Below are 23788 nucleotides of genomic sequence, written 5' to 3' on the forward strand. Positions count from 1 at the left end.
TTAGAAGAGGATTTTTCTTTTTCGGTTATTCGAACCTGGGACCTTTGGCTTCATAGCATGTAAAGTTGATCACTACGCCAAGTAGGCTACCGTGTAGCATTACTATAGGTATTTTCTACTCTTACGGCGGGCGGCCTACATGCTGGAAAGGGAAGTGGGGAACGGGGAATACGCAGCAGACAAACTGGACAACAGCGGTGGCACCGAGAGTTATGACGTCGAGGGGAGGAGGTGCTGCGCCCAACTCGTTCTAAAGGCTGCTGTGTTTCTTTTCGCGCTGGATTGGTCGCTCCCCACTTCCCTTGCCAGCATGTAGACCGCCCGCCGTAAGACTGGAAAAGAGCCGTGTTCAGCGTGATCCAAAAGTTTGTTCGCGAACATGCTGAATACGTTGCTTTATTTTACGTGTACGAGTGTACGTGTACGTGAACGAGTCGGGTGTTTATACTGTAAATCGAGTTGACCTCCGCACTACGAAGCAAGAATCTTAGGTTCGATCCCTGGTTGAGTCATGGATGTATCAATCTTTGTCCCATCAGTGCGTCATTAATCCTTATTGTCGCGATTGACACAAGAGGTAGACAAGCGATGTAATGTTCGAAATAGAGTGAAAAATAAAAAGACAAGGCTATTGTTAGTATTGTTTCTTTCCAGTTTAATGGCTTCTGTTGTTTAAAGAAGATAGACCTCACAGAAACTGCAAAATCTCCTCCCCTCCGGATATTATTATGGATTTGCGGACTTTCCATTTAGTTTGCTGATTAACGATATCGTTTTACAGCGTGGGCATATAATCTCATTTGATACTGTTGGCCTAGCCTCGATTAGGCTAGTCTATGTATAAAACAAACTTAAACAAGCTTTGCAAAAGAGAAAAGAAAAAACTTTTACCATATGGCTTGCATAATTCCGTTTGTTTCCCAAGTGCATCAGAATGCAGCTGTTGAACATCTTGCCATATGTTGCTTCTGCCAAACTCGTATGGTCGTATCTGATTGAACGTTGTTAGCTCTTGCACTCCACTGAATAACAGAACTTATTATTCCTAGAGTTCATAACTTCAAAATTTAATAAAATCTGTGATACAAGAGACTATTGAGGGCCAAGGCCGTTCAGATATAGCATGTTTCAGTGGAAAGTCCCGCTTTTTAAATAGCTATAGCATTCGACATAATAGCATTACAATAACGCTACTGTGTGCAAATTAGAGGAAAACTGTGGGAGAATGACTTACCATCACAACAAACCAAGAACTATTCATGATCTCCAGGTAAACATCACGGCTGAAATAAACAATATTGGCGCAGACATGTTGAGGCGTATAATCAGAAAACATGGTGAAACGTGCAAGAATGTGTCTTGAAGAGAATGGAGGTCACTTTCAGCATTTGATGTGATGCTAAGTCATTCTCCCACAGTTTTCCTCTAATTTGCACACAGTAGCGCTATTGTAATTTTGTGTCGAATGCTATAGCTATTTAAAAAGCGGGACTTCCCACTGAAACACCCAGTATTTGCCGAGTGACACGTAGTCATCACGTTGAGTCCTATTTTCTGGCTTTCGAGACGGATTCCGCTAATATCACTTACAAGCAGGATTGGCAAAATTAGTGTTTTATAAAGAGATAAACTAAACGCTTGAAAACTGTGTTTTAATCGCGAACAAACAACGAGTTTTAAACAAATAAAAAGTTTAAGGCATGTCAGGGAAATTATTATCTAAGAATAATGGTTATTAGTTGATAGGGAATCTCTTAATCATCGAATGAGCGTCCATGTTTCTAGCATAGGCATCGCGAGAGATGGGGGAGGGGGGTCGAGCCGGCCAGTCGACCCTCCCCCCTCATGGAAATTAGCGTTGTTAATTTAAAAACTGTCTTGAACGTGGTGCATGAAAATTAGTAACGAAATAGAAAGTAATTATACATTTCATTACATTAAGTGTGTGAATGTAAAAAGTAAAGAATATTTTTGACATAACTAAGCCATGGGTGTCGCCAGAAACAAGGGGGAGGGGCTGTTAAATTGAATAGTAGACATAATAAATGGAAATTGCAAGAAAAAATTAGGCTTAAAAAACTTTTATTGTCCTCATAATTCTTGGTTTTAATCTTAAACACGTTCTGTCTATTGTTCTTATTGTCCTATAGGTAATAATACAAAATATATAAATTAATTGTAGTAATGTTTGTATTGTAAAGATACACGTATAGGGCACCTGTTCTTCAAACGAAAAGCAAAGATATTGATTTTTAACACCTCTGATAATTTTTGGTTATAGGCCCCGCGTACATTGTACTGCCCCAGCCCCCCCCCCCCCACCTAGAGCCGGTTTCACAGTGGAGAACGTCTCCCATGGTAAACGTTTCCCACGAAAAAGTAAAATGTACCCCCGAATAAAATACAATTCATTAGGACCAGTGCGAAATTTCCCCCTTCGCGGTAGAATGTCCCCAAATGGGACAAAACGCATTGTCACTTAATTATGGTAAATTATCTCCTCTTATATTCTACAGTATTTCCTCCCCATTGTTAGATAGGGCGTCTCTATGACTAGGGGGGGAACGTTTTACATCAGTGTACTTTGTCACCCCGGACATTCTATAATAGGTCACTGGTCACGTATGATATTTTATCCGTGGGAAGGTTTACCATGGAGGACATTCTAGTTCTACTCTACACTATGACACCGGTCCTGTTCGTCACTGCTCGTGAGAAGAGAATTACATGTACCCTCCTCTATGTTAATTACTTTTAACATCTCGGGAAGGAGCAATATCAATTTCATCTGATCATTTTGGCAAAATAAATAAATGAAACAAAAATGACCTACTACCAACCCTGCGCACACAACCTTTCAGTTCTAATTCCAAATAAAGCATTAGATTATTGTTCTCTTAGTGGTGTGCCCAAGGTGGCGTTGAGGTTATAACGGTGAGTTTGCCCAGCATTCGTAAGAGAAACAAGAGACTCATAGATGGCGTAGAGGTAACGTTCTCAAGGGGTCCGGGTTCGATTCCCGGTGGGGTGCATAGTTGTTCGGATCCCACTTTAAACTGTAAGTCCAGTTCCAATTAGACTATCTGTGCATGAAAACAAAAAAATCAAACTAAAAAAATCAACTTCATCACTACTGAAAGAAGACTTAACGGCTACATTATGAAAATCCTGGATACGCCGCTGAACACAAATGCAGCAGATATTTTTCCCTCTCAGGAAATGTCGATGTTATTCAAGTCTTTCTTTTGAGGGCTTGTTCAATAACAGCCAATCTTAATCACCGGGTTCAGAATCCAAACGCCTCTCCCTCGAGGCTAGACAAAACGTACATTAAAAAAATCAGCCAGGCAATAAACAGCGGTAAGAGAATAGCTGCGTGCTCGTGTGAGGTCAGTACTGCCTGCCTCGGCCGTTTGGGGGCGTGGGGAGCGCTGGAAGGCGCGGTCGAGGGTGTCTGTTTTTCCACTTGTTGAGCGAGCTCTGCTCCCCTCTCAGCTGTGCTCAGTTCTCGTGTAGACTGAGTGATGCGAAGTTGCCATGGAGTCAGAGGACGGTGCGAATGTGCTCGACGAGCCAGAAGTGAAGAGAAGAAAAGCAGAACAATTTCTACACCAAGATCTGAATCCCGTGAAACACAGGAACCAAGCTAATGCTAGGGAGAGGGATCGTACGCACAGGTAACTACCAACACGCGACTGGTTTTGTGCATTGGTATAAAACAATGGAAACTTTTTTCTTTTTTTTAAAAAAAAAGACCAATATGATCTTGTTCTATTTTTAAGTAGGCCGGTCTTGGTTTTCGGAGGGGAGAGTCAACAACGCTTTGTAGTGCACGTGCAAAGTGGTCAGTTACGTGATTCTATGCATGTATACGTCACTTGTACAGCATGAAGTGGTGGGCGTGATCCGAGAAAGAATTCTTAGCATGCAGACTCCTTGAAGTAGTAATCGTAACAATTAACAACAAGACTTTATCGTGCAACAGCCAGGTGTCCAAGAAAACTGGCTAACCAATTGCTTATGAAATAAGACTTGTGCACGTCATATGCAATAATAATAAACTGTTCGGATTATTGAATATTACCTGAAGAAGCCGTAATAATTGCACTGTAACAACCACTGAGAAACACAGTTTTTTTTTTTTTTCCGGAGGGCTGGAATTCAGGCCCGTAGCCAGAATTTTCTTTCGCAGGGCTCATCTCTTATGAGCAGCAGCCATCTAAGGGCGAAAAAGTGGGGGTTAAATGCCCTGAAGTGAAGATGAATTTCTCAGTATATTACAACTTATTACACAAGATGTTTATCCTGGTAAGGAAGTAAAATTAAATACTGCTACACACTATTTTAAATTAGATATTTGTAGAATTCGGGGTCTTCAGCCTCCCCCTTCGAGTTCTCCCCCTAGCTACGTGCCTGTTGGAATTGTAAAGGTGGATAGTATATAGCTGCCATGGACGTCCGCAGGATATTTTCCAGGGAGGTGCAAGGAAGGTATTTTTTTCAGGGAGCTAACAAGGCACATTTTCTCCAAAAATAGTGTTGTTCCCTAAAAAAAAATAGCTTAAATTTGAATTTATGATGTTCATGCAATAATTAACACATATTATTATGGCTAAAATGAAATTATATGTGTGAAATACATAATTTTTGGTTGACATTTATTTTCCAGGGGGGGCAGCCTCCCCTTCCGGACGCCAATTGTCAAGGAATGTATTTTTTTCCAAGGGGGCGCAAACGTCACATTTTTCCCCAAAAGAGTGTTGTTCCCTAAGAAAACATTGCTTAAATTTGAATTTATGGTGTTCATGCAATAATTAATTAACACATATTATTGTGGCTAAAATGAAATTTTGTGTGAAATACATAATTTTTGGTTGACTTTCATTTTCCAGGTGGGGAGGCACGGCCCCCCATTGCCCCCCTCTTCCGGACGCCCATGATAGTTGCATTCTGGGGGATTACATCATAATATATTTCGTAATTACCATTTTTAGCCTTCGTTTTAAAAGTTGTTCAAAGACAAAATGGTAAAAGGGGATAATTTTAAGGGGAGGGGAGTCTCCATTTACAACTTTGGTTTTTCCGGAGTTCTTTACTGCTTTCATTTGTCAAAATTCCTGTAGGGGCGACAGGCCCATCAGCTCCTCCTGGGCGCGCCGTTGATAAGAACATGTATTTTCATATCTATGTTATTCTTCTGGGACTCTGAGGCTTAGCACCTTGAGGGGTAAATATGAGGTCTCGTTACTGGAGGTTCCGGTTAGACACCGACGTGCATCGGCGGATCTAGAATATTTTTCTTGGAGGACCACAGAACATGTTGTAAGCATACGACAGGTTAAGCACTGGAAATATAATGTGCAGATTTTCTATTAAACTAGATTATATATATTAACAGCAGGCTAATTACCAAGGTTGTTTGTAGGACCAATTTGTGACAGATAAACTAATCGGGACTGGACCTTCAAAGAGAGATCCGAACCATTGCACCTCCATTAGGGAACGAACGCAGGACCCTTTGATTCTACGACAATGTCATTACTAAAGTTTTGTGAGATAGAAATAGTTCTACGCAAGGACGTATTTAGGGGGGAGGGTTCCGGACTCTTCCAGAAAGACTTACTAAGTACAAAAATTAAATAATGAAAATAAAGAAATAATAAAAGTTATTTATTTCCGCCAAACTTATTGGAAGGCAAGGGTTATATTCAGATCATACGCCTTTGAATGACAGTACCAAAGAAGATTTATTAATACGTAATAACGTAACATTCATAAACTATCATGACATGACAATTATAAAATATCACCAGGAGCTTTACTTTTCGTCAACTGGATCCTTTTCTATATATAATAAATAATGATTCATTATTTATTTTATATAATTTCGTTGCCAGGGCAGGTCTTTTAAAATATTTTTTTAAATAAATTTTGCCGACCTTTTACCTATTCATATACTAAATTTAGTTTAAACATTATTATTATTTATTATTGATATTATTTTGAGACACTTGCTTCGGACCCCCCCCCCCCAAACGTATTTCTAGATACGTGCCTGGCTCTACGTTATTGATATTAAATCAATGATTACAGTAAGAAAGAGATAATGTTGAGTATTTATTTTCTCAGACGAACCTGTCACCAACATAGGAAATATTTGACCTAGAATAATATCGTTTTGTGTCAGTTAACAATATTGTATTGTCACAAAGAAGCCCTGTATTATCCGGAGTCTACTTGTTTAAGTGTAATAAATTTAGTCCCGATTAATGTATTTTTGTGGTAAACTTTATTTTGTTCTTTTACTGCCTGGTAAAGAATTGCTCAAACATTTTTTGTTCTTGTAATATGACGCTATCAATACTTTTCGTACTTTAATTATCCCTTTTGGGAGGGGCACGGCCCCCTCTAGCCTACGTAGTCTTATTTGTCCCATTCGTTCTGCCTTTTCGCGCTCCGTAATAAAATTCTTGAAATGTTCTCGGACGAAATCAATGAATGAGTTCTTATAAACAAACAGGCAAGTATTAGTCCAAGGAAATACAAAAGATGACATAAGTTGTACTTGTTAAACTTTTATTAAACATTACAGAAGATATACAAGAGATATAGTTCTACCACTATATTGAATGTGGATCAAATAAAATGGCATAAATGAACAGAAAATAATATACAATGTATAGTACAATATTTGGTCACATAACTTCTATCACTGAGCTTTTTTTTTTCGATCTAATAGTTGCGATGTGAAAGTCCAGCTTAGCAGGTGGATAAAACGGACTTTCGTTTAGGTTTCGACTGCAATAAGAGAAAATCGATCCAAGGGGTTGGTTCTTTCATGCCTCAAAATTTGGAGGTTGACGGTCTGGTCGTTCTAGAGTTATAAAATATGTCTGAAGAGAAAGTCGAATTCCAGCTCCCATTTAAAGTTTGCGAAGTAATTCCTCCAGTTACAACCAGAAACTATTATATTGAAATAAAATGTATATATAATCTGTTATTTACAATAGTAGCTGCTGAAAACTACGAAATTATCCCAAAGCATTTTCTTTCTCTTGGTAGCGTCGTCGCTACATAGTGGTTAGGATCCCACTTTAAACTGTAGGTCCAGTCCCGATTAGCCTTACTGTGCATAAAGTGGACTTAAAACAAGAAATCAATCAAATCTTTCTCTAGATTCCTTTACAATTTTCTTCCAATATGTGAGTGTATTGAGGAGGAAGAATTACGACACAGTTAAATATTTCACAGGCAGATTAAAACCCCATGCTAGTCACCGGAACTCCTGTGCTTGATAATCAGTGAATGGGTATTTTGTTCTGTATTCTTCTTTGACCATATACTACACCAAGTTCAAGCATTACTAATGCTACTAAAGAAAGCAGAAATCGAATGATATAATAGCAACATAAATTTATAAACATATTCGTATTGATTCAAGATTTCTCAGACACCCTTTGGCCAGTGATTTATTCACACACCCTCAGTACCCTTCAATGTTTCACTACACCCCATTGAATTTTCTATGAAGTCCTAATTTATGACCATTTTACCACCCTTAAATTTGCTATTACACCCCCTCTTAAATTTACTTACACCTAAGAATGGAACGAGACGAGACTTAGCAATGTTTCGGTTTCGTTTCGAGCTGTAAGAGCCTGTCTTGTTCCAGTCTAGAAAAATATAGTGTAAACAACATTCACAGAGTGCCACAGCACTTTTACAGCTTGTAGAGGTCGTTAAGGCAAATAACTTTTTTCTGTTTGGCATCAGATTTTTCTAAAATTATAATTTTACCCTGAATGTATACGTAACTGCGCAGCACAGGCTTATAATTGCCACTAATAGATCGATTTTGTAATTATTATAAACAAAATATACGACTTATCTGTAAATGATCAGGTTATAGATATTTCCTTGGTTGTCTGAAGAAGTCAAGTAGTAAATTCAGTTTTTTAGTTAAAATTTTCAATACCATACCAAACTCTCGTCTGGAATGTACAGGTCTGTCTCGTTTTTGTCTCATCTCGATAAGTCTCGAAAGGCCAAATTCGCTCCCGTTTAGATTTTTACAGTCTTCTCCGTCTCAATACTTTTACACTTTTTCCAGACTGGAATATCAGAATTAACCTCAGGTTTTTGGCTACAAGAACTTGTTCCTCAGGGTATTTGGAAGAACTTTCTCATTATAAATGTCCATTATTGCAAAGAACATCTGAAGTCCATAGTGATGTGTCCTTGACATTTTGAAATGATACGACGTTCTCACTCTCGTACGAGGGTCGTCACTATTTATATTTTGAGCCTTGGCAACACTGAAGTTAGGCGCGATTTGACGTTTGCACGGAATCGTCTGGCATTATTGACCATAACGTACTTAAAATGTTTTGTCAATAGCTTCATTTGTGTTGTTTATGTTGCCTTGGAGATTGCGCGACAACAATAAAATGGAATTAACTCGTGAACATTTTCGTGCGATGATTTTTTACGATTTTCGACGTGGATTATCGAGACAAGAGTGCATCGATCAACTTACTTCCACATTTGGCGATGAAGCCTCATCCTTTGCCACTGTGAAACGCTGGTATAACGAATTTTATCGTGGCCGCCATTCGCTCACCGACGAGATTCGCGAAGGTCGTCCAAAATCAGTTGTTGTTCAAGAAAACATTGATGCTGTGCAAAACCTAATACTGCAAGATCGTCATGTGACATACTGTGAGATTGAGGCAACCATAGGCATTAGTTCCACCAGCATATATAAAATATTACATGATCATTTAGCTGTGAGAAAGGTATGTTCTCGTTGGATCCCACACAATTTGACAAAAACTCAAAAAGACGCTCGCGTCAATTGGTGCAAACAAATGCTCAATAAATACAATCGTGGTGCTTCAAAAGACGTATATAAGATTGTAACAGGTGACGAATAATGGATATATGCATATGAGCCAGAACGTAAACAGCAGTCGACTGTATGGGTGTTTCAAGATTAACCCAATCCAACAAAAGTTGTTCGCGCTCGAAGCACATCGAAACAAATGGTTGCCTGTTTTTTGGGGAAAACTGGTCATGTGGCAACTGTGCCTTTAGAGGAACGTAGAACGGTCAACTCTGAATGGTACACAACGATTTGTTTGCCAGAGGTCTTCGGTCAAATACGGAAAACAAACAAACGCCGTCGGATCATTCTTCATCAAGACAAGGCCAGCTGTCACACATCTCGTCTAACAACCGACTTTATGAACAGTCAAAAAATCGAATTCATGTGTCATCCGCCGTACAGTCCTGATTTGGCACCCAATGACTTCTTCTTGTTCCCGAATGTCAAGAAAAAATTGCGTGGACAACGATTTTCGTCGGCGGAAGACGCCGTTGATGCGTTCATAAACCATATTATGGAGGTGTCTCAAGAAGATTGGAAAAACTGCTTTGACAAATGGTTCGAACGAATGCAAAAGTGTATTGACCATAAAGGAGAATACTTCGAAAAACAATAAAGCAGTTTTCAATGCCAAATTCCTGTTTTTTCATTGTTAGGCTCAAAATATAAATAGTGACCCTCGTAGCTATTTCTTAAAAAAAATATTTAAAAAGTTCAATTTTTCGGCCTGTTTTACTCAGTTAACAAGTTCAGAGATTTTTCTCTGTTGGAGGTAAATAAATAATTAATAATAATAAAGAGATCGTTCCTTCAATATGGTTTGTCTTTTCAACTTTTGGAAGTATCTGGGAGGTCGATCTTCCGCTTCCCCCCCCCCCTCCAGTCTTTCAATAATAGGGTCCTACATTGGAATATGGGGTAAGACATAGATGTGTCTTTCGTCTATGGTCGTCGGAAGGATCGACCCAAATTTGGCTTCATTCGTTTGAAGTTACAAAAAAACAGAGAGCTTGTTATGTTATTTTTATAAAGTTTAGATGGTATTATAACAGAATAACGCCGACCTTCGTAGCGTAGTTATTAGCACAGAGCTCTACGACACCAGGGGCCCAGGCTTGGGCATGGGTGTTCTTTGTGAGTGTCCCTTCATCAATTTGATCATATCATCACTCATCCTTATCTTTGCGATTAGCGAAAAATGGCAGAAAAGCGACGCCAAATAAAAACCAATCAATCCTTACAGGAGCGGCAATTTTTGAAAACTTAGTGTGGGCTCAAACACTTCATTTCATCTCTGAAATCATATTAATGCACACCAACAATGTACCCTTACTTTTTAAAAAAAATACGTTATTTACCGATTTCAATAAGCACTTCACTACGTATCACGATAACAAATGTAATAAATAATATGACAAATTATTGGGTGGTTCGGGCCCTATGGGTCCATATACAAGGTCCGCCCATAAAGAAACCGAACTGTCAAAAAAATGGAACCAAACCAAATAAAAAGGTACCGAATTCTGGAAACACTGCAAAGAGCTATATCTAAACTTCCCGTCAGTGCATGTTTCAACCTGTTACAGGCAGTCGGTATCGGGGCAAGCGTGCGTCAGATGCAGGTCGTGTGCAGGCGGCGTACAAAATGCGCGCACGAAGATAAACAACGTTACAGCATAAAATGTTGTTACAAATCGGGCAAATCGTTTATCGAAACGTTACAGTTGATACGGGCAGTGTATGGTGAGCTGAAACTTGGTGTTTATAATATGACCCCGAAACAAAAAGACAGAGTGCGCAGTGGAAAGGACAGTTCTCGCCCGCAATGAAAAAAACACGGATGTCGAAATCGAAGATAAATGTGCTGCTTATCGCATTTTTTGATTCCCAAGGACTGATCCACCATGAATTTGTCCCTGAAAACCAAACAATCAATCAGTGGTATTACAAGGAAGTGCTTGGTCGACTCAAAAACAGGATGAAGCGGGTTAGGAAGGACCTCTGTGATTCTGGCCAATGGTTTCTGTTACACGATAATGCTCGGCCTCATACCGCATTGTCTGTACAGCTCACTGCTCACGAGAAGATCCCGAGACGGGGAGCGGGGGTGAAGGGAAGGACCGGCCCATTTGCAGATGTTAGGGGTAGCAGAAAGCATTTCGCATTTTTGTATTGCTTATCCTGTGCATTAATTAGACTGCATTTCAAAGAATTTTAAAAAGAATATACGGCAACGACTTTAAGGTTACCTGATGACAAACTTTAAAAAAAAGATGGAATTTTTAGATTGCAAAAAGTTAACAACTTTCGACGAAGATGCAGCACTTCGAACACACGTTTTGTACTTAATGGTGCTTTGGTGAGCTTATAGATCACACACCACTGTAAAACAATTTCACACAGTTTCCGTATAACTAAGAATAGGCCTCATTATAGGCATATGTCTGAATATCCTAATATTTATTCACTATGCCCGTAATATTATACGGTTGTGAAACTCGGTCTCTTACTTTAAAATAATAACATACATTGACATTCTGCCTTGGAGTTGTTTCTTCCAGGCCTAAAGTCAGGAAACAGTTTTTGTAAGTCGTTACTAAAATCAAATTTGCGTTTCAACATGGTTCAGATCGCTGATCCACAGAACTTCACTGCTCCACTGCCATGTAACAACTAAGAGTACAGCAGTTATAAACTATTGTTTATTTCTGAATTCTGATGTCGTGAAACTCAAATCAAAGAAAGCCGCGGCGGCGGATCGCATATTCTTACCTATTGTTAGAAACTTGCTGATCACCATGAGCCTCGGCAGATATCACAAATGCTGTGAAATCAAAACCTTACGCGACGGGCGGCGACAACAGAGGAGACGCAAAGTCCAACAATAACCCTAGACGATTTGTATCGCTGCACCGGTTACAGCGAGCCCACATATGTTTCTCACTAAGGGTGCACTCCCCCAACCCAAATAGTGGAGTCGCCTGTCGCTACGTCACTGCACTTCCGTTGGGTGAGCGGTGAGCTGTACAACAATACCTTGCTAAGCATTCAGTGACAGTGATCAATCACCCTCCATATTCTCCGTACTTATCGCCTGCTGATTTTTTCCTTTTTCCCAAGCTTAAGATGGCTATGAAAGAGCGAAGATTTGACGACGTCGCGGACATTAAATTAAATGTTACGCGTATTTTACGAACACTTACTGTCAATGACTATCAACAGTGTTTCCAAGACCTGTACAAACGCTGGTCAAAGTGTATTGCCTCCTCTGATGATTATTTTCAGGGTGATAGTCATTTGAAGCTAATTACTTGTTTTCTTTCCTAAAAAAAAAAAAGTTCGTTTTTTTTATGGGCGAACCTTGTACGTTGGTGCCACTGAATCAATATTCACTCGCCTGCTAGATCGAGTAGAAAAATCTTATGAATAATAACTTCGTAATAAAATTAGTTCATCTTGATTATAGTTTATAATAATAATAATAATCATAAACATTATAATAATTATTATATTTTTGTTATTTCTGTTCCTGTTTTATCAATGGCTTGAACCTCACCACCAAAATGTCTGGTAACGTCCATGATTTCATCACTTCATCATTGGTCCACATCCAAGGCGGGGCCAATCGTGAGCCGCAGTGGTCCAGTTGGGGTAGACAGTCATTACAACTCAGAAGTGTCAGTGATTTTTTTTTATTGATTCGTTAAGTTACGTTACAGTGGAGTAGCCGTATCAACAGATGTCCATCCACAGGGCAGAACGGTTATTTTGAGAAAATCCTGTTTCCCTGGAGGGATTTTAAGGTTGCCGCTTCTTGTCCAAGCGGTAGGCCTAATTGCCTGTTTGACCGCAAGTTTATTAGTAGTAAACGCGGCAACAGAGGGTCATTGTCATAAAGACAGTACCCGCGCCGGCTAAAACTGCGTCGTCGTTGTAGTAATTTTCGCAATCGTTTGCATTCACTGTTCTCGATGGATATTTAAAGTTCCCGCTGAATAAAAAAAAAAAGACTCCAAACATGTTGGGGAAATGTTTCTTGTTCTAATCTAGAGAGCAAGGCTTAAAAGCCATTTACTTAATAGACCTACGCCAACCAAGGTCGCGGAATGGAGGGTGCTGAGACTGGTGACACGTAATTAGGGCACGATGTTTGTGAGGGAAGCAAAAACAAGGAAAACATGCCGTGTGTTCGAGATTAAGATGGAGCGAAGAGTCACAGAAGATAGAATCCAGCACCATCTGGAGTGAAGACGGCGTGTTTTACATGGCGGGGAAAAAAGGGCTCAACGTGCGTCTGGTTCACAGCTTAATTGTTGGAAATGCTATCAGGGAAAATGATGACATTTCGCACCTTTTTGCTGGCAGGAACATATTGCTTTTCCATATGCTGCTCGAGTAGGGAATGGTTAACATGTGACACCATCAAGTAGGTGTTAGAAACAGATATCCTAGCTGTGTGGAACAATATCGTATCAAACATTTTCGAGTTGGATAGTGTGGGCTAATATTTTACCTCAAAATAATGGTAAAGTAACCCAAATTTGAAGCGATGTACTGTAGATTCACCACCATATTTGAAGCTCTGGCCTGGAAGCATTGTCGCTAGGGTCAATAGTTAAGACACGGGGAAGCCTGTAGTTTGCATAGTTTCAGAGGGCACAAACATTCTGATGGTATAGAATTTCAGAGCGTTCAGTAGCTGAAATTCTAAAGCTGAAGATGTTACAGTGAATGGTCCACACACCCCATCACCCCCTAACTTTCGCAACACGAGCACAGTATGTGTTTTTTAATGTTTGGGTGGTTTTTGTATCACTTGAAATATTTCATAATAATAATAAAAATGCCATTATATTTTTTTTCACTGTTTCTAACCGAATTTTAGAATCTGTGGCGATATGGTAGAGTCGGCATATATTAGAATTATTGCATAGTTTTTCATGTTGTTACCAGTTGAGCCTTCTTGAGGAGGCCACTCTGGCGGAAGAATTAATTACTTTTAATCCAATCCAATTAATCAATTAAATGTTTTAAGATCGTATTTCAAAATGTGAAGCTTTAGCTTAGTGTGAGTTTTGATCTCCGGAATATTTCCTAATTTTTTGAGAGATGGCTCCAAGTTTAGATTCCACAATTCGGAACCTAGAATGGATCCTTGCGTTGTTGATTTTGAGGCCGTGAAGTTAGATGTCTGATGTGCTTTCCATCTCATATGGTTCGTGGGCAATCTGTCTCTCAAGGTCCTGAAAAAATGGGGCCAACTAGTGTTGGTACAGGTAGATGTCAGTTCGAAGTCTCACAACGCCGTCAACGTCTCTACCATCTGTGAGGGCCTCTTTTTTTCAATTGGAAGAGGGACGCAAAGCCGTTTGTACCTTACAGCTTTGCGCCGGAGAACCAACTGCAATCGACTTGATACGCTTGCAAATACACTCGATATAAATGTCGATTGCATGTGTGTATAACAAGATCTCGCTTTCATGTCCACAGCGATTTCTTATAATACACAATTCTTCCTTTTGAGTCTGCAATACTGACATGTTTAAATCTAAGGTAAAAAAAAAATTGCACAAAGCACTAAAATACCTATCACTCAACCTAACCTACAAGCTTAAGGAATTACTTTGCAGACCCAAAAGGATAAACCGTTAGTGGTCTTACATTACAACCTACTATCTGCATACCTACATACACACTGGCTATCAAGACCAATACGTTGCTGACCAAGGCAGTTTATTAAGATAAAACACTTAACACGTAACGTTTCGACCCTGTATCAGGGTCTTCCTCAGACGAAGAACTAAACTAAAAAAGATTTTTTAGTTTAGTTCTTCGTCTGAGGAAGACCCTGATACAGGGTCGAAACGTTACGTGTTAAGTGTTTTATCTTAATAAACTGCCTTGGTCAGCAACGTATTGGTTTTAATATGGAAAAAACAAGGCTTAATTATATTACAATTGGCTATCAAGACTTACTTCATTACATACCTACATTTACCTGAAGTGACATGGATAAATCTCATGGATTACTGTTATTACTGTAATTGTACTGTGGCAAGCTGGCAAAGTTCACCCCAGCATAACAGTGGATGTTGAGCAAACATAGCACCTTCCCGACCCAGCTACATTCCAGAGCAGACAAACTTGTACTAGCTCGGAAAATCTCAAGTACTATCACACCATAGTATAGGGCCCACCAACGCATAGGCAGGCCCATAGTCCTAGGTGGAACTTCCACAAGGTCTCCTACCAAACGGTAGGGAAAACCTTATCGGGAGAGACCCTACAGTTTTTCTTGCCATCCGAATATCAAGAATCCACGAGATATTGGGTGCTTTTAATTAAAAAATAAAGAAGCAAAAAAGAACTGCCTTTGTTAGCAACTATAGTGTGTTTAATCTGGAAACAAGGCATAATCGTGTTACAGCAAGAATCCAAGTTACTTCAGGAAAATCTTGTGTGTTATATTCTGTTAGCACAAAATATAACACACAGGATATAAACTAATAGATAAAATAGCAGATCAGGAGAATAACTAGCATTCAATCAAGCTGTTTCCAGCAGCGGCTTTGGTATTATATGAGTTCACTAGGCGCCATCTAACTGAAATCTGGTTAGCAGTCTTGGGCACTCTAAGCCCTTTTGGCCACAGGGTGTATCTATTTTGCAGACAAGCACCTTTGAACATATATAGCATTAATAAGGGTCCGTGGTTCGAATACAGGCCTGGGAATGGGCGTTCTTTGTGACTGCCCCATCATCTTCAGCTTCGCGAGTAGCCAAAAATGGCAGAAAAGTTAAGTAAAATAAGCCAAATCAGTGTAGCATTAATAACACCGCCGGTTCGGTGACAGTGTGTGTTAAGTGGTAGACTTTCGATCTTGCCACAGGAGTTCCCGTGTTCGAATCTCGATCTGGGTACGCGTGTCCTTTCTTTAATTTACGCATCGTCGGTATTAGCCAGAAATTACAGAAAAACGACTGAAAATAATAAAATTAAAACAACTTACGTACTATCCCACAGCTGCCAGCATCTGTCCACTTTTGAAGTGAAAGTTTAGTACAATAAAATTCTTAAACGTGTCTGGTCGTCAGTTTTTGGAAGTGGTTTCATAGCTACTGTAACGAGCTTTAACAATGAACAATAACTGTTGCATGTTAAACATTGTTGTGCTGTTTGGTGTTACGTCACGTTCACTTACAAAATAATCTAGAATGTAAAAGAAGTTTCGAACTTTAAAGAAAGTAAATATTTAATTTCTTTTTTTTTTTAATATAGCCATTTTGACATCGTTGCTCTTTACCTGTATCAGTTCATTTTCAATTTCAGATCGTGGATAATTATTGTGAATGTCATTTTATTGTGTACGTCTGAAATGTTCTTGTGGTAATTGGCCATATTTCGAAAGAAATTTCACCACATCTGTTAGGTTTCCTTAATTTTCTGGCGAATCAGTTGTGTGTAATGTTTCTCGATGTTCTCGAACCGCTAAATTATGAGAAGTCAAAAATTGTGTGTATGCTTATCAACCTTTGTAAGAGAACGTTTCATTGTTGTTGTTTGGCTTCCTGGATATTTTAAAATCAGACGGTTACCACCCGGTTTATTTAAAATACTAAATAGTTGACTTATTTATTCAAATTGTAATGTTTCACTAGAATTTATAACCGGTTAAAAAACACAATGTTGTAGTTATCGCCCACAAAAATTAGCCCTTTCCATCTACTTTTCTCACCTATATTTATAACATTTTGTTAAATAAAAAATATAAGCCCATGGGAAGCGAGGCCCCTTCGCCCACCCTTTGCAACGCCTCTGTTGTTATCATAATTCCTCCCATTGTCGCGGTAAACTGAAGGTCAGATAGGAGGAGTAAAATGAATAAACAAAGAAATAAAGACGCATTCTCTCCAGTGATTCCCTTTTAAGGCACCTTGTAGACTCGTTCTGATGCAAATTTAAACTGTATGTCCAGTTCCGATTAGCCTATCATGAGCATGAAATGGACTTCTCGAGCCTGTTAAACGTGGTGATAAAAATACAGAACGAATGAGTCTTGAATATTATTAGGCATAATAATATATATCCAAAGCATGGCAGTTGGGAGGGGCGATCGCCCCTTTCGCCCTCCCCGTCGAAGAAAATTAAGGTGTGCGCAAGCACTCCTTCGCCCCCCCACCACACCCCCTGGCGCCGCTCCTGGTTGAGTTGCTCTTTACTCGCACACAAATTATTCGACGAAATGAACTACAACCGTATACCGTTAGGCCTATTGGCTGACGAATTGCATAGGTAACAGATTGACACTTTAGAAGTATACGATGTATGAAACATGTAAAGGGAAAAAATATAACCAAGGAAATTTACAAAAAAAAGCCTTCCTTGTATTCTGAAAGCACAAGATAAAAAAGAAAATTGAAGGTGAGACCGACACAATCCTATGAATCTTGGAATTTCTGTAAACAATTGTTGGAATAATACTTGATGAGGTATTTTTTTACAGACAAATTTTAGTTTAGAAACACATGTATTGTATGTTCGGAATCTAAAGATGTGCTCCTTTAGAATAATAATTTCCATCAAGGTGTAAATTTTTATGGAATTATGAATTGTCGCAATTCAAAGTTTTATTCTTATAGTAGATATTTTTGTATTTGTATTTCACTCATGTTTCCTATATTTTTGCCTTTTCTAATTTTCGTTCCTCAACGTTGCCTTTCTTCAACTCTATCATAATTTCGTTATGAGTTTTATATTTATTTTACTTTTTCTAATTGTCATGTCTTTCTTATACTCTTTATCAATTATTAGTATATTTTTTCTTGAGACGTTAGCTATGCTAAATGTTTCCTTGCATTGTTTTCTAGCTGTCCCTTTTTGTTTTATTTTTTATTGCTGTTACGTAAACATTTCAGTTTGACTTTTGATACTCACTCTCTCTCTCTCTCTCTCTCTCTCTCTCTCTCTCTCTCTCTCTCTCTCTCTCTCTCTCTCTCTCTCTCTCTCTCTCTCTCTCTCTCCCCCCCTCCCCAGTGTTTGGAAGTAACTCAGTTACAAGTAACAGTTACTTTTTTGAGAAAATGTAACTGTAAATATTTACTTTTAAAAGTGAGTAACTGTAACCGAGTTACTTTTTACGATAGAAGTAACGTTTTAACAGTTACTTTTACAGTAACTTTGCGACACTTAAATTGCTATGTAAGTGTCATACATTATTGGCGATTTAGGACTCAAAGTGAACCGGAATTCAGTTTCTGCTGTGATATAGAAGCCCATCTTTCATACATTAATTCTTGCAAACAATAGATGAAGAGGAAAAAGAGAAAGTAGTTGTTGTAAATTTGTCTCCTGGCGGTGGTCAGTCGGTAGGCTCCAGCCAGGTGCCAGGAATTTCAAGGTTTATCTTAGTATGTTTCATCTCCCGTTTGGTAGAGCTGAATTCCAAAGCGATATACACACCTCGGAAGAGGAGTGGATTTCCCAGAAGCGGGAAGATAAACTTCTAGGAGGAGAATTCCTTCCTATTGCTGACAGTTTGCCATTGTCAGTTGTGTGCTGTGAAGTGTCTCTTGTTTCTGTAGTTTGTTCCTCTGTGGTGTTACTCAGTGAAAAACTTCCCCCTTCTGTTCTGTAAGCAGCATCCGATAGTTTCTTCCTTTGCTATAATATCGGATTAAGCTGAAAAGGGACGTACTGCAATATTTCAGTGTTTTTAAACGATACTGGTAGTATGAACGAAACTGAAGAAGGCGAGAGATAGCAATTGCGCATATGAAATCAAAACAATCCAATTGTTTCCACGTGATGTCATTTATCTCAGTTCCTGATAATTTAAAAATGAAAGTAAAAATATTTCCGGATAGAATTCGCTTCATTATTCAGCATTTTTGGATATTTTGAAAAAAAGTAATATATTTTGGTAAGTGCTATTCGTTTAAGATTTAAATGAGAACCCATTTTCTTGAAATAACAGATACGACAGATCTCACCATTGTTATTGATACAACAGTGAATTACAACACTCAAGTGACAAACTAACGAATCAGGAAGACCCTAGCCATTATTCTTACTGGTTTATGTAATCCTCTTAGAGAGAACTGAAGGGGTAAGTTTAAAATGCCATTTTTACCTTAATTGATAACGCACAATTATAGGCTACTATAATTTTTTTTTATCATTTTCTGGTTCTAAACACTTGAAATTATACAACAAAATTTATTTCTCTCTGACACGTCCTTTATGCGAAACAGACCTCTCTTCTTAGATTATATTGTACTTGAGTGATTTCTCTCTCTTTCTATACAGTTTCTAGAATCCCCCCCCCCACTCCAATGGGCATTCCTTAAGAACAACAATGATAATAAATACAAATGTTTAAGTCGCAGTAGCTCAGGCCAACCTTCGTGGCGAAGTGGTTAGCACAACGAACTATATGTCAGGGGTCCCGGATTCTAGTTTGTTTCGGACATGGATGTTTGTTTCTGTTTGTTCCAATGAGAATACAGAAAGCAGAAAATTGGCATTCGTGAAGATTGAGATGTGAATAATGGGAATACTACCGCATAGGGGTATTCCTAAAAAAAAAAAAAAGTCGTTAGGGTGCCTGACTACTATGCGAGAGACCCCGGGTTCGATCCTCGGTGGGGGAGAACAGAGATTTTTTTCACCTGTTGAAGCGGCTCCAGCGCCCACCCAGCGTCATATAAAGTGGGTATCTGGAGGAAATTCTGGAAGGGGGGGGGTAAAAGGATGCCAGGGACGTGGTGCTGATCACATCACCCCTACCTTCGGCCATGATCAAAAAAGTGTGGGCTCTAACCCCATACCCCCTATACGCCTTCATGGTGTCGCGCAAAGCACAGGAGAGCACTTTATTTTGTAATAAATATAAATATACGAAGACTTATATTATGTACCAGTAACGTAAGTAAAATACATGTTAGTCTTCACAAAATATGTTATTACAATTAATGATCGATTTGTGTAATTTGGTTGCAAGAAAATATTCAGCAGAAAGTAACTTGCAGTTACTTTTGAAGTACATGTAACTGTAACTAGTTACCTTTTTAAAAGTAACTTTCCGAACACTGTCCCTCCCCCCCCTTCCCTTGAAGGATGGGAGAAATAGAACGGGGAACAAGCACCATATAACCTAAAAATATTTCACTTCCGGATACTAGCACCAAATTTTATGTGTTGGCTAAATGCATATCAAAGACTAAATCAGACGGGAGACAATTTTAGAAATGATTACATCACGCGCAGTGACGTCATTAAAATGGCCGCTCAGAAGGTTCTTTAAAGTTGAATATCTCAAACTACTGAACGGATTTTAATGAAGGAGATCTCATTTTAAAGCATACTGTTTTATCTTAAATAAAGTTTATAACACATTTTGCCGTAGATTGAATAGTTTTTGGTTCAAGTATGATTTATCAGATTTTTTGCAATATTTCTTGATTTGATTTTTGTTACTTACCGTCGCTTTTCTGTCACTTTTGGCTAATCACGAGGATGACTATGAGTGGTGATATGATGAAATTGATGAAGGGATACTCACAAAGAACATCAACAGCTTATTCACCTGTCACTAAAAGGAAAAGACAGAGATAGAACTAAGAGAGTGAGAGAAATGCGGTAAGAAGAGGTAAAGAAATGAAGGGAAAGAGGTAAGATAAAGCAAGACAGAACGAGAGAGAAAATCTCTCGCTCTCCCTCTGTCTAAAGAAAAAAAAGGGGAAAGAGTCCCCTCTATCACAGACACAGAGAGAGAGAGAGAGAGAGAGAGAGAGAGAAAGAAAGAAGAAAGGTGGAGAAAGGAAAAAGAGAGAAACGAGAAATTGAATGTCTTCCTTTTTCTTTCTCTTCCTGCCTTTTTAGCGTCGTAAAATAAACTAAAGTCCGAATCACAAGGAACTGGATTTCCAGTAGAAATGCTCTAGTTGGCGCTAGACTGGAAATGACCGCCAGACTGGTTTTGACGACTAGACCGTGATCTAATTGCAACTGGCTTCTTTGCTAGGTGCTGTGGTAATAGCCAATGAGGCTGTTCATTGCCAAACCTTTCCGGTGGCGGCGCCACCCCCGTTGCGTCCCTAAATAATTTCGTTCGTCATTTGGTTGCCCTAAGCTTTACATTGGAACTCGATGGGATGGCTATTCAAACGTTATTTTCAATGAAGGTAAGAATTTCTCGTCTAAGTCGATAATAAAAATGGGTTTAGCAAAGCTTTAAGATAATGTAGAAAATCATAAGTTTCCGAAAATTACATCCTCCTGAACCTAAGAATTAATATATTAAAGCGCAACGGAATGGTTGCGAAAACGAGCTAAATATAGCACGTTTACGCACAAAGAACACTAAACCTGACGTCATTTGGGTCGTCTGTAGCTGCCATGGGTCGATAATACAAAAATTTAGATTTTGACACTATGCTTTGCTTTTTTTCTGGTTGGAGTATGTGTAATTCAACGGCGGGTAGGAATCGAAGAAACTCCCAACATATACAAAAAAAAATGTATTAAGTGTGTAAATGCATGATATATATTATACAATATGACTGGCATTATGCCCTATCCGATAATTTAATATTAAGGTATGTTTTAATTGTATTAAGCAGATATTCTCCCCTCGTATTTTCGTCCTTCTTTTTCTTGGTAACAACAATTTTAAAATTATAATACCTGTAAATAAGATAGCCCTAGAGGTTGCGAGACATGAAACAGAAGAAAAAATATTTTATGTAATAACTATTCTTGACGATAAATGTGTGTATATAAAACAAAGGACCATATTTACTAGCTACGTGGAAAAGTATTATATCACGTGAAAAAAAGTCGGTTATTAAAAACAATTATAAAAATCAAAGTACAGTCGCGCGGAATTATTATGCATTATTCTTGACCGGATTCTCAACAGTAGATCACTTAAATTGTGAAAATTGCAAGTGACGTAAGAGTGCTGTGCAAATTTTAAGGCTTCTTTGAGTTCCGATATCTTTTCTGTTGTTCACGATCGTCTTTTCAAAAGTATTACTCTTACAGCACTGGTTATTCAACTATCATGTTCAGACATCATTTCTGAGGTTAATATGATATTAAACTTGCAATTTAGTGTATTAGCAGCACGTTCAGCATCAAATTCCCCATGTATATAAATGGGAGAACAATTGCCGATCAAAAGCGTGGGGACGCAACAGGGGTGCTGCCACCTACAATAGTTTGCTTTGTCCAGGTCCATTCAGAGCATAAGTTTGGTCATGTAAAGATAATAATCTTGAGTTCGGTGAGGTAAAGGTTTTTTTTTTTGCCTGTGCTTTCTGAGTGTTGGTTGTTTTGTTTGCTGCTCCATGAAATAAACTTAGGTACATTCGTGTTCATTAATATTTAGCAATTTATCCATCGCAATGAGATTTGTACACGACAGGTGTAGCCGATAATGAATAATATCTTTATCATCATCATTGTATTAAATGTTCGACATATTTAGTTGAACAAATATTATTTTTATGAACTAATCCTGCGAATATCGTATATATATATATCATATATCATATATGAATACATACCAGATTTCATATTTTCTTTCGAAGCAATTTCTAGCACATGCTTTACTTTAAATTTTGACAGTTGTAAGGGAAATAACAGCTGTGGCTCTTTTCTTACAACGTTCTTCCGCAAGTCGCTCGTGAGAACAAGTCTACCAACAAGTAGGGTAACGAGTATCGTGTGAGGCGAAAGCTAGCAGATGAGTCAGTACCACACAACTAGTCCAAACCCAACTGGAAAATTCAGCAGGAAATCTGGCCTCGTGTGATTCAGGCATAACACTATCTACAGTGTGGGCGGTTGCTCCCCCCACTTTTTGCCACTTTTGCCACACTATGCTAAACCTTATCTATCAAGGAAAAGTAAACTGTTTTAACCCCCCTAGGTTTGGCATCTTGCCCCCCCCCCCAATGGATGTCCGCAGGATTTTTTCCAGGGAGGGTTAAGGAAGGTTTTTTCCAGGGGTGCAAACAAGGCACATTTTACCCAATAATAGTGTTGTTCCCTCAAAACACATTGCTTAAATTTGAATTTATCATATTAATGCAATAATTAACACATATTATTGCGGCTGGAATGAAATTATATGTGTGAGATATATAATTTTTGGTTGACTTTCATTTTCCAGGGGGGGGGGGGGCATGCCTCCGCCTTCCGGATACCCATGCCCCCCAATTTTGGAACCCAATCGCCGCCACTGATCTTCTATATGTAATTGTTGGAAGGGTCGGACACTATTTCTTACAATTCGAACCTACGCTTTGTGGCATGCTACGGTAACCACTCCTCCACGGACGCTGGCATTAACATATATATATATATATATATTACGTCATCTGATCACGCGAGAGACCCAGGTTCAATTACTGGGTTGGGTGATTTCAGGTAAGAATTTTTCAAGCACTGTCCCTGCATGGAGCGGCTTCGAGGTTTACCCAGCCTCTTAAATGGGTAACCGGGGACAATCCTTGGGGGAAAATGCGGCCGGAACGTGGTGCTGATCACGTCACCTCCACAAATGGCAGACACCCTCCTATGTTGCAATGTCCAGGGAATACCTACGGTATATCTTTATTTGTCCGTTTAGCTGTTGCAGTGTATGTTTAAGTAACTTTCAGACCGAAGCGGCAAGCGAGACTGACCCCTCGAGTTTAAAGCAAAGCATACTCGAACAACAGACCGAAGCGACACGATGCACGGTACTGAGAAAACGGCCCGATCTGATCTACAAGCGAAGCTTCTTGTGTTGCTTCGATTCGGAAGGTTGCATTCATGTATGTTAGTTGGTTTCCAAACGACACTATTATTGTCGCATGGAAACGGGCCAACCAACAAAACATTGCACACCGTAGCGG

General features: G+C 39.0%; 1 protein-coding gene across 2 annotated transcripts in view; it reads left to right on the forward strand.

The window, feature by feature from the left end:
• Positions 1–3418: 3418 nt before the first annotated feature.
• LOC145998459 (transcription factor 15-like) overlaps positions 3419–23788 on the forward strand; it is a 37055-nt gene continuing 16685 nt past the window's right edge. Inside the window, exon 1 of one of the 2 annotated variants that reach the window (XM_083134870.1) lies at positions 3419–3677. In XM_083134870.1, coding sequence (XP_082990996.1) covers positions 3538–3677 — 140 coding nt within the window. In that variant the 5' untranslated portion in view covers positions 3419–3537. The remainder of the gene's footprint in view (positions 3678–23788) is intronic. The other variant, XM_083134869.1, reaches the window with a different exon arrangement.

This window comes from Lepisma saccharinum, chromosome 14, assembly GCF_977018435.1.
Source record: "Lepisma saccharinum chromosome 14, izLepSacc3.1, whole genome shotgun sequence".
In the NCBI taxonomy this organism is placed as follows: Eukaryota; Metazoa; Arthropoda; class Insecta; order Zygentoma; family Lepismatidae; genus Lepisma; species Lepisma saccharinum.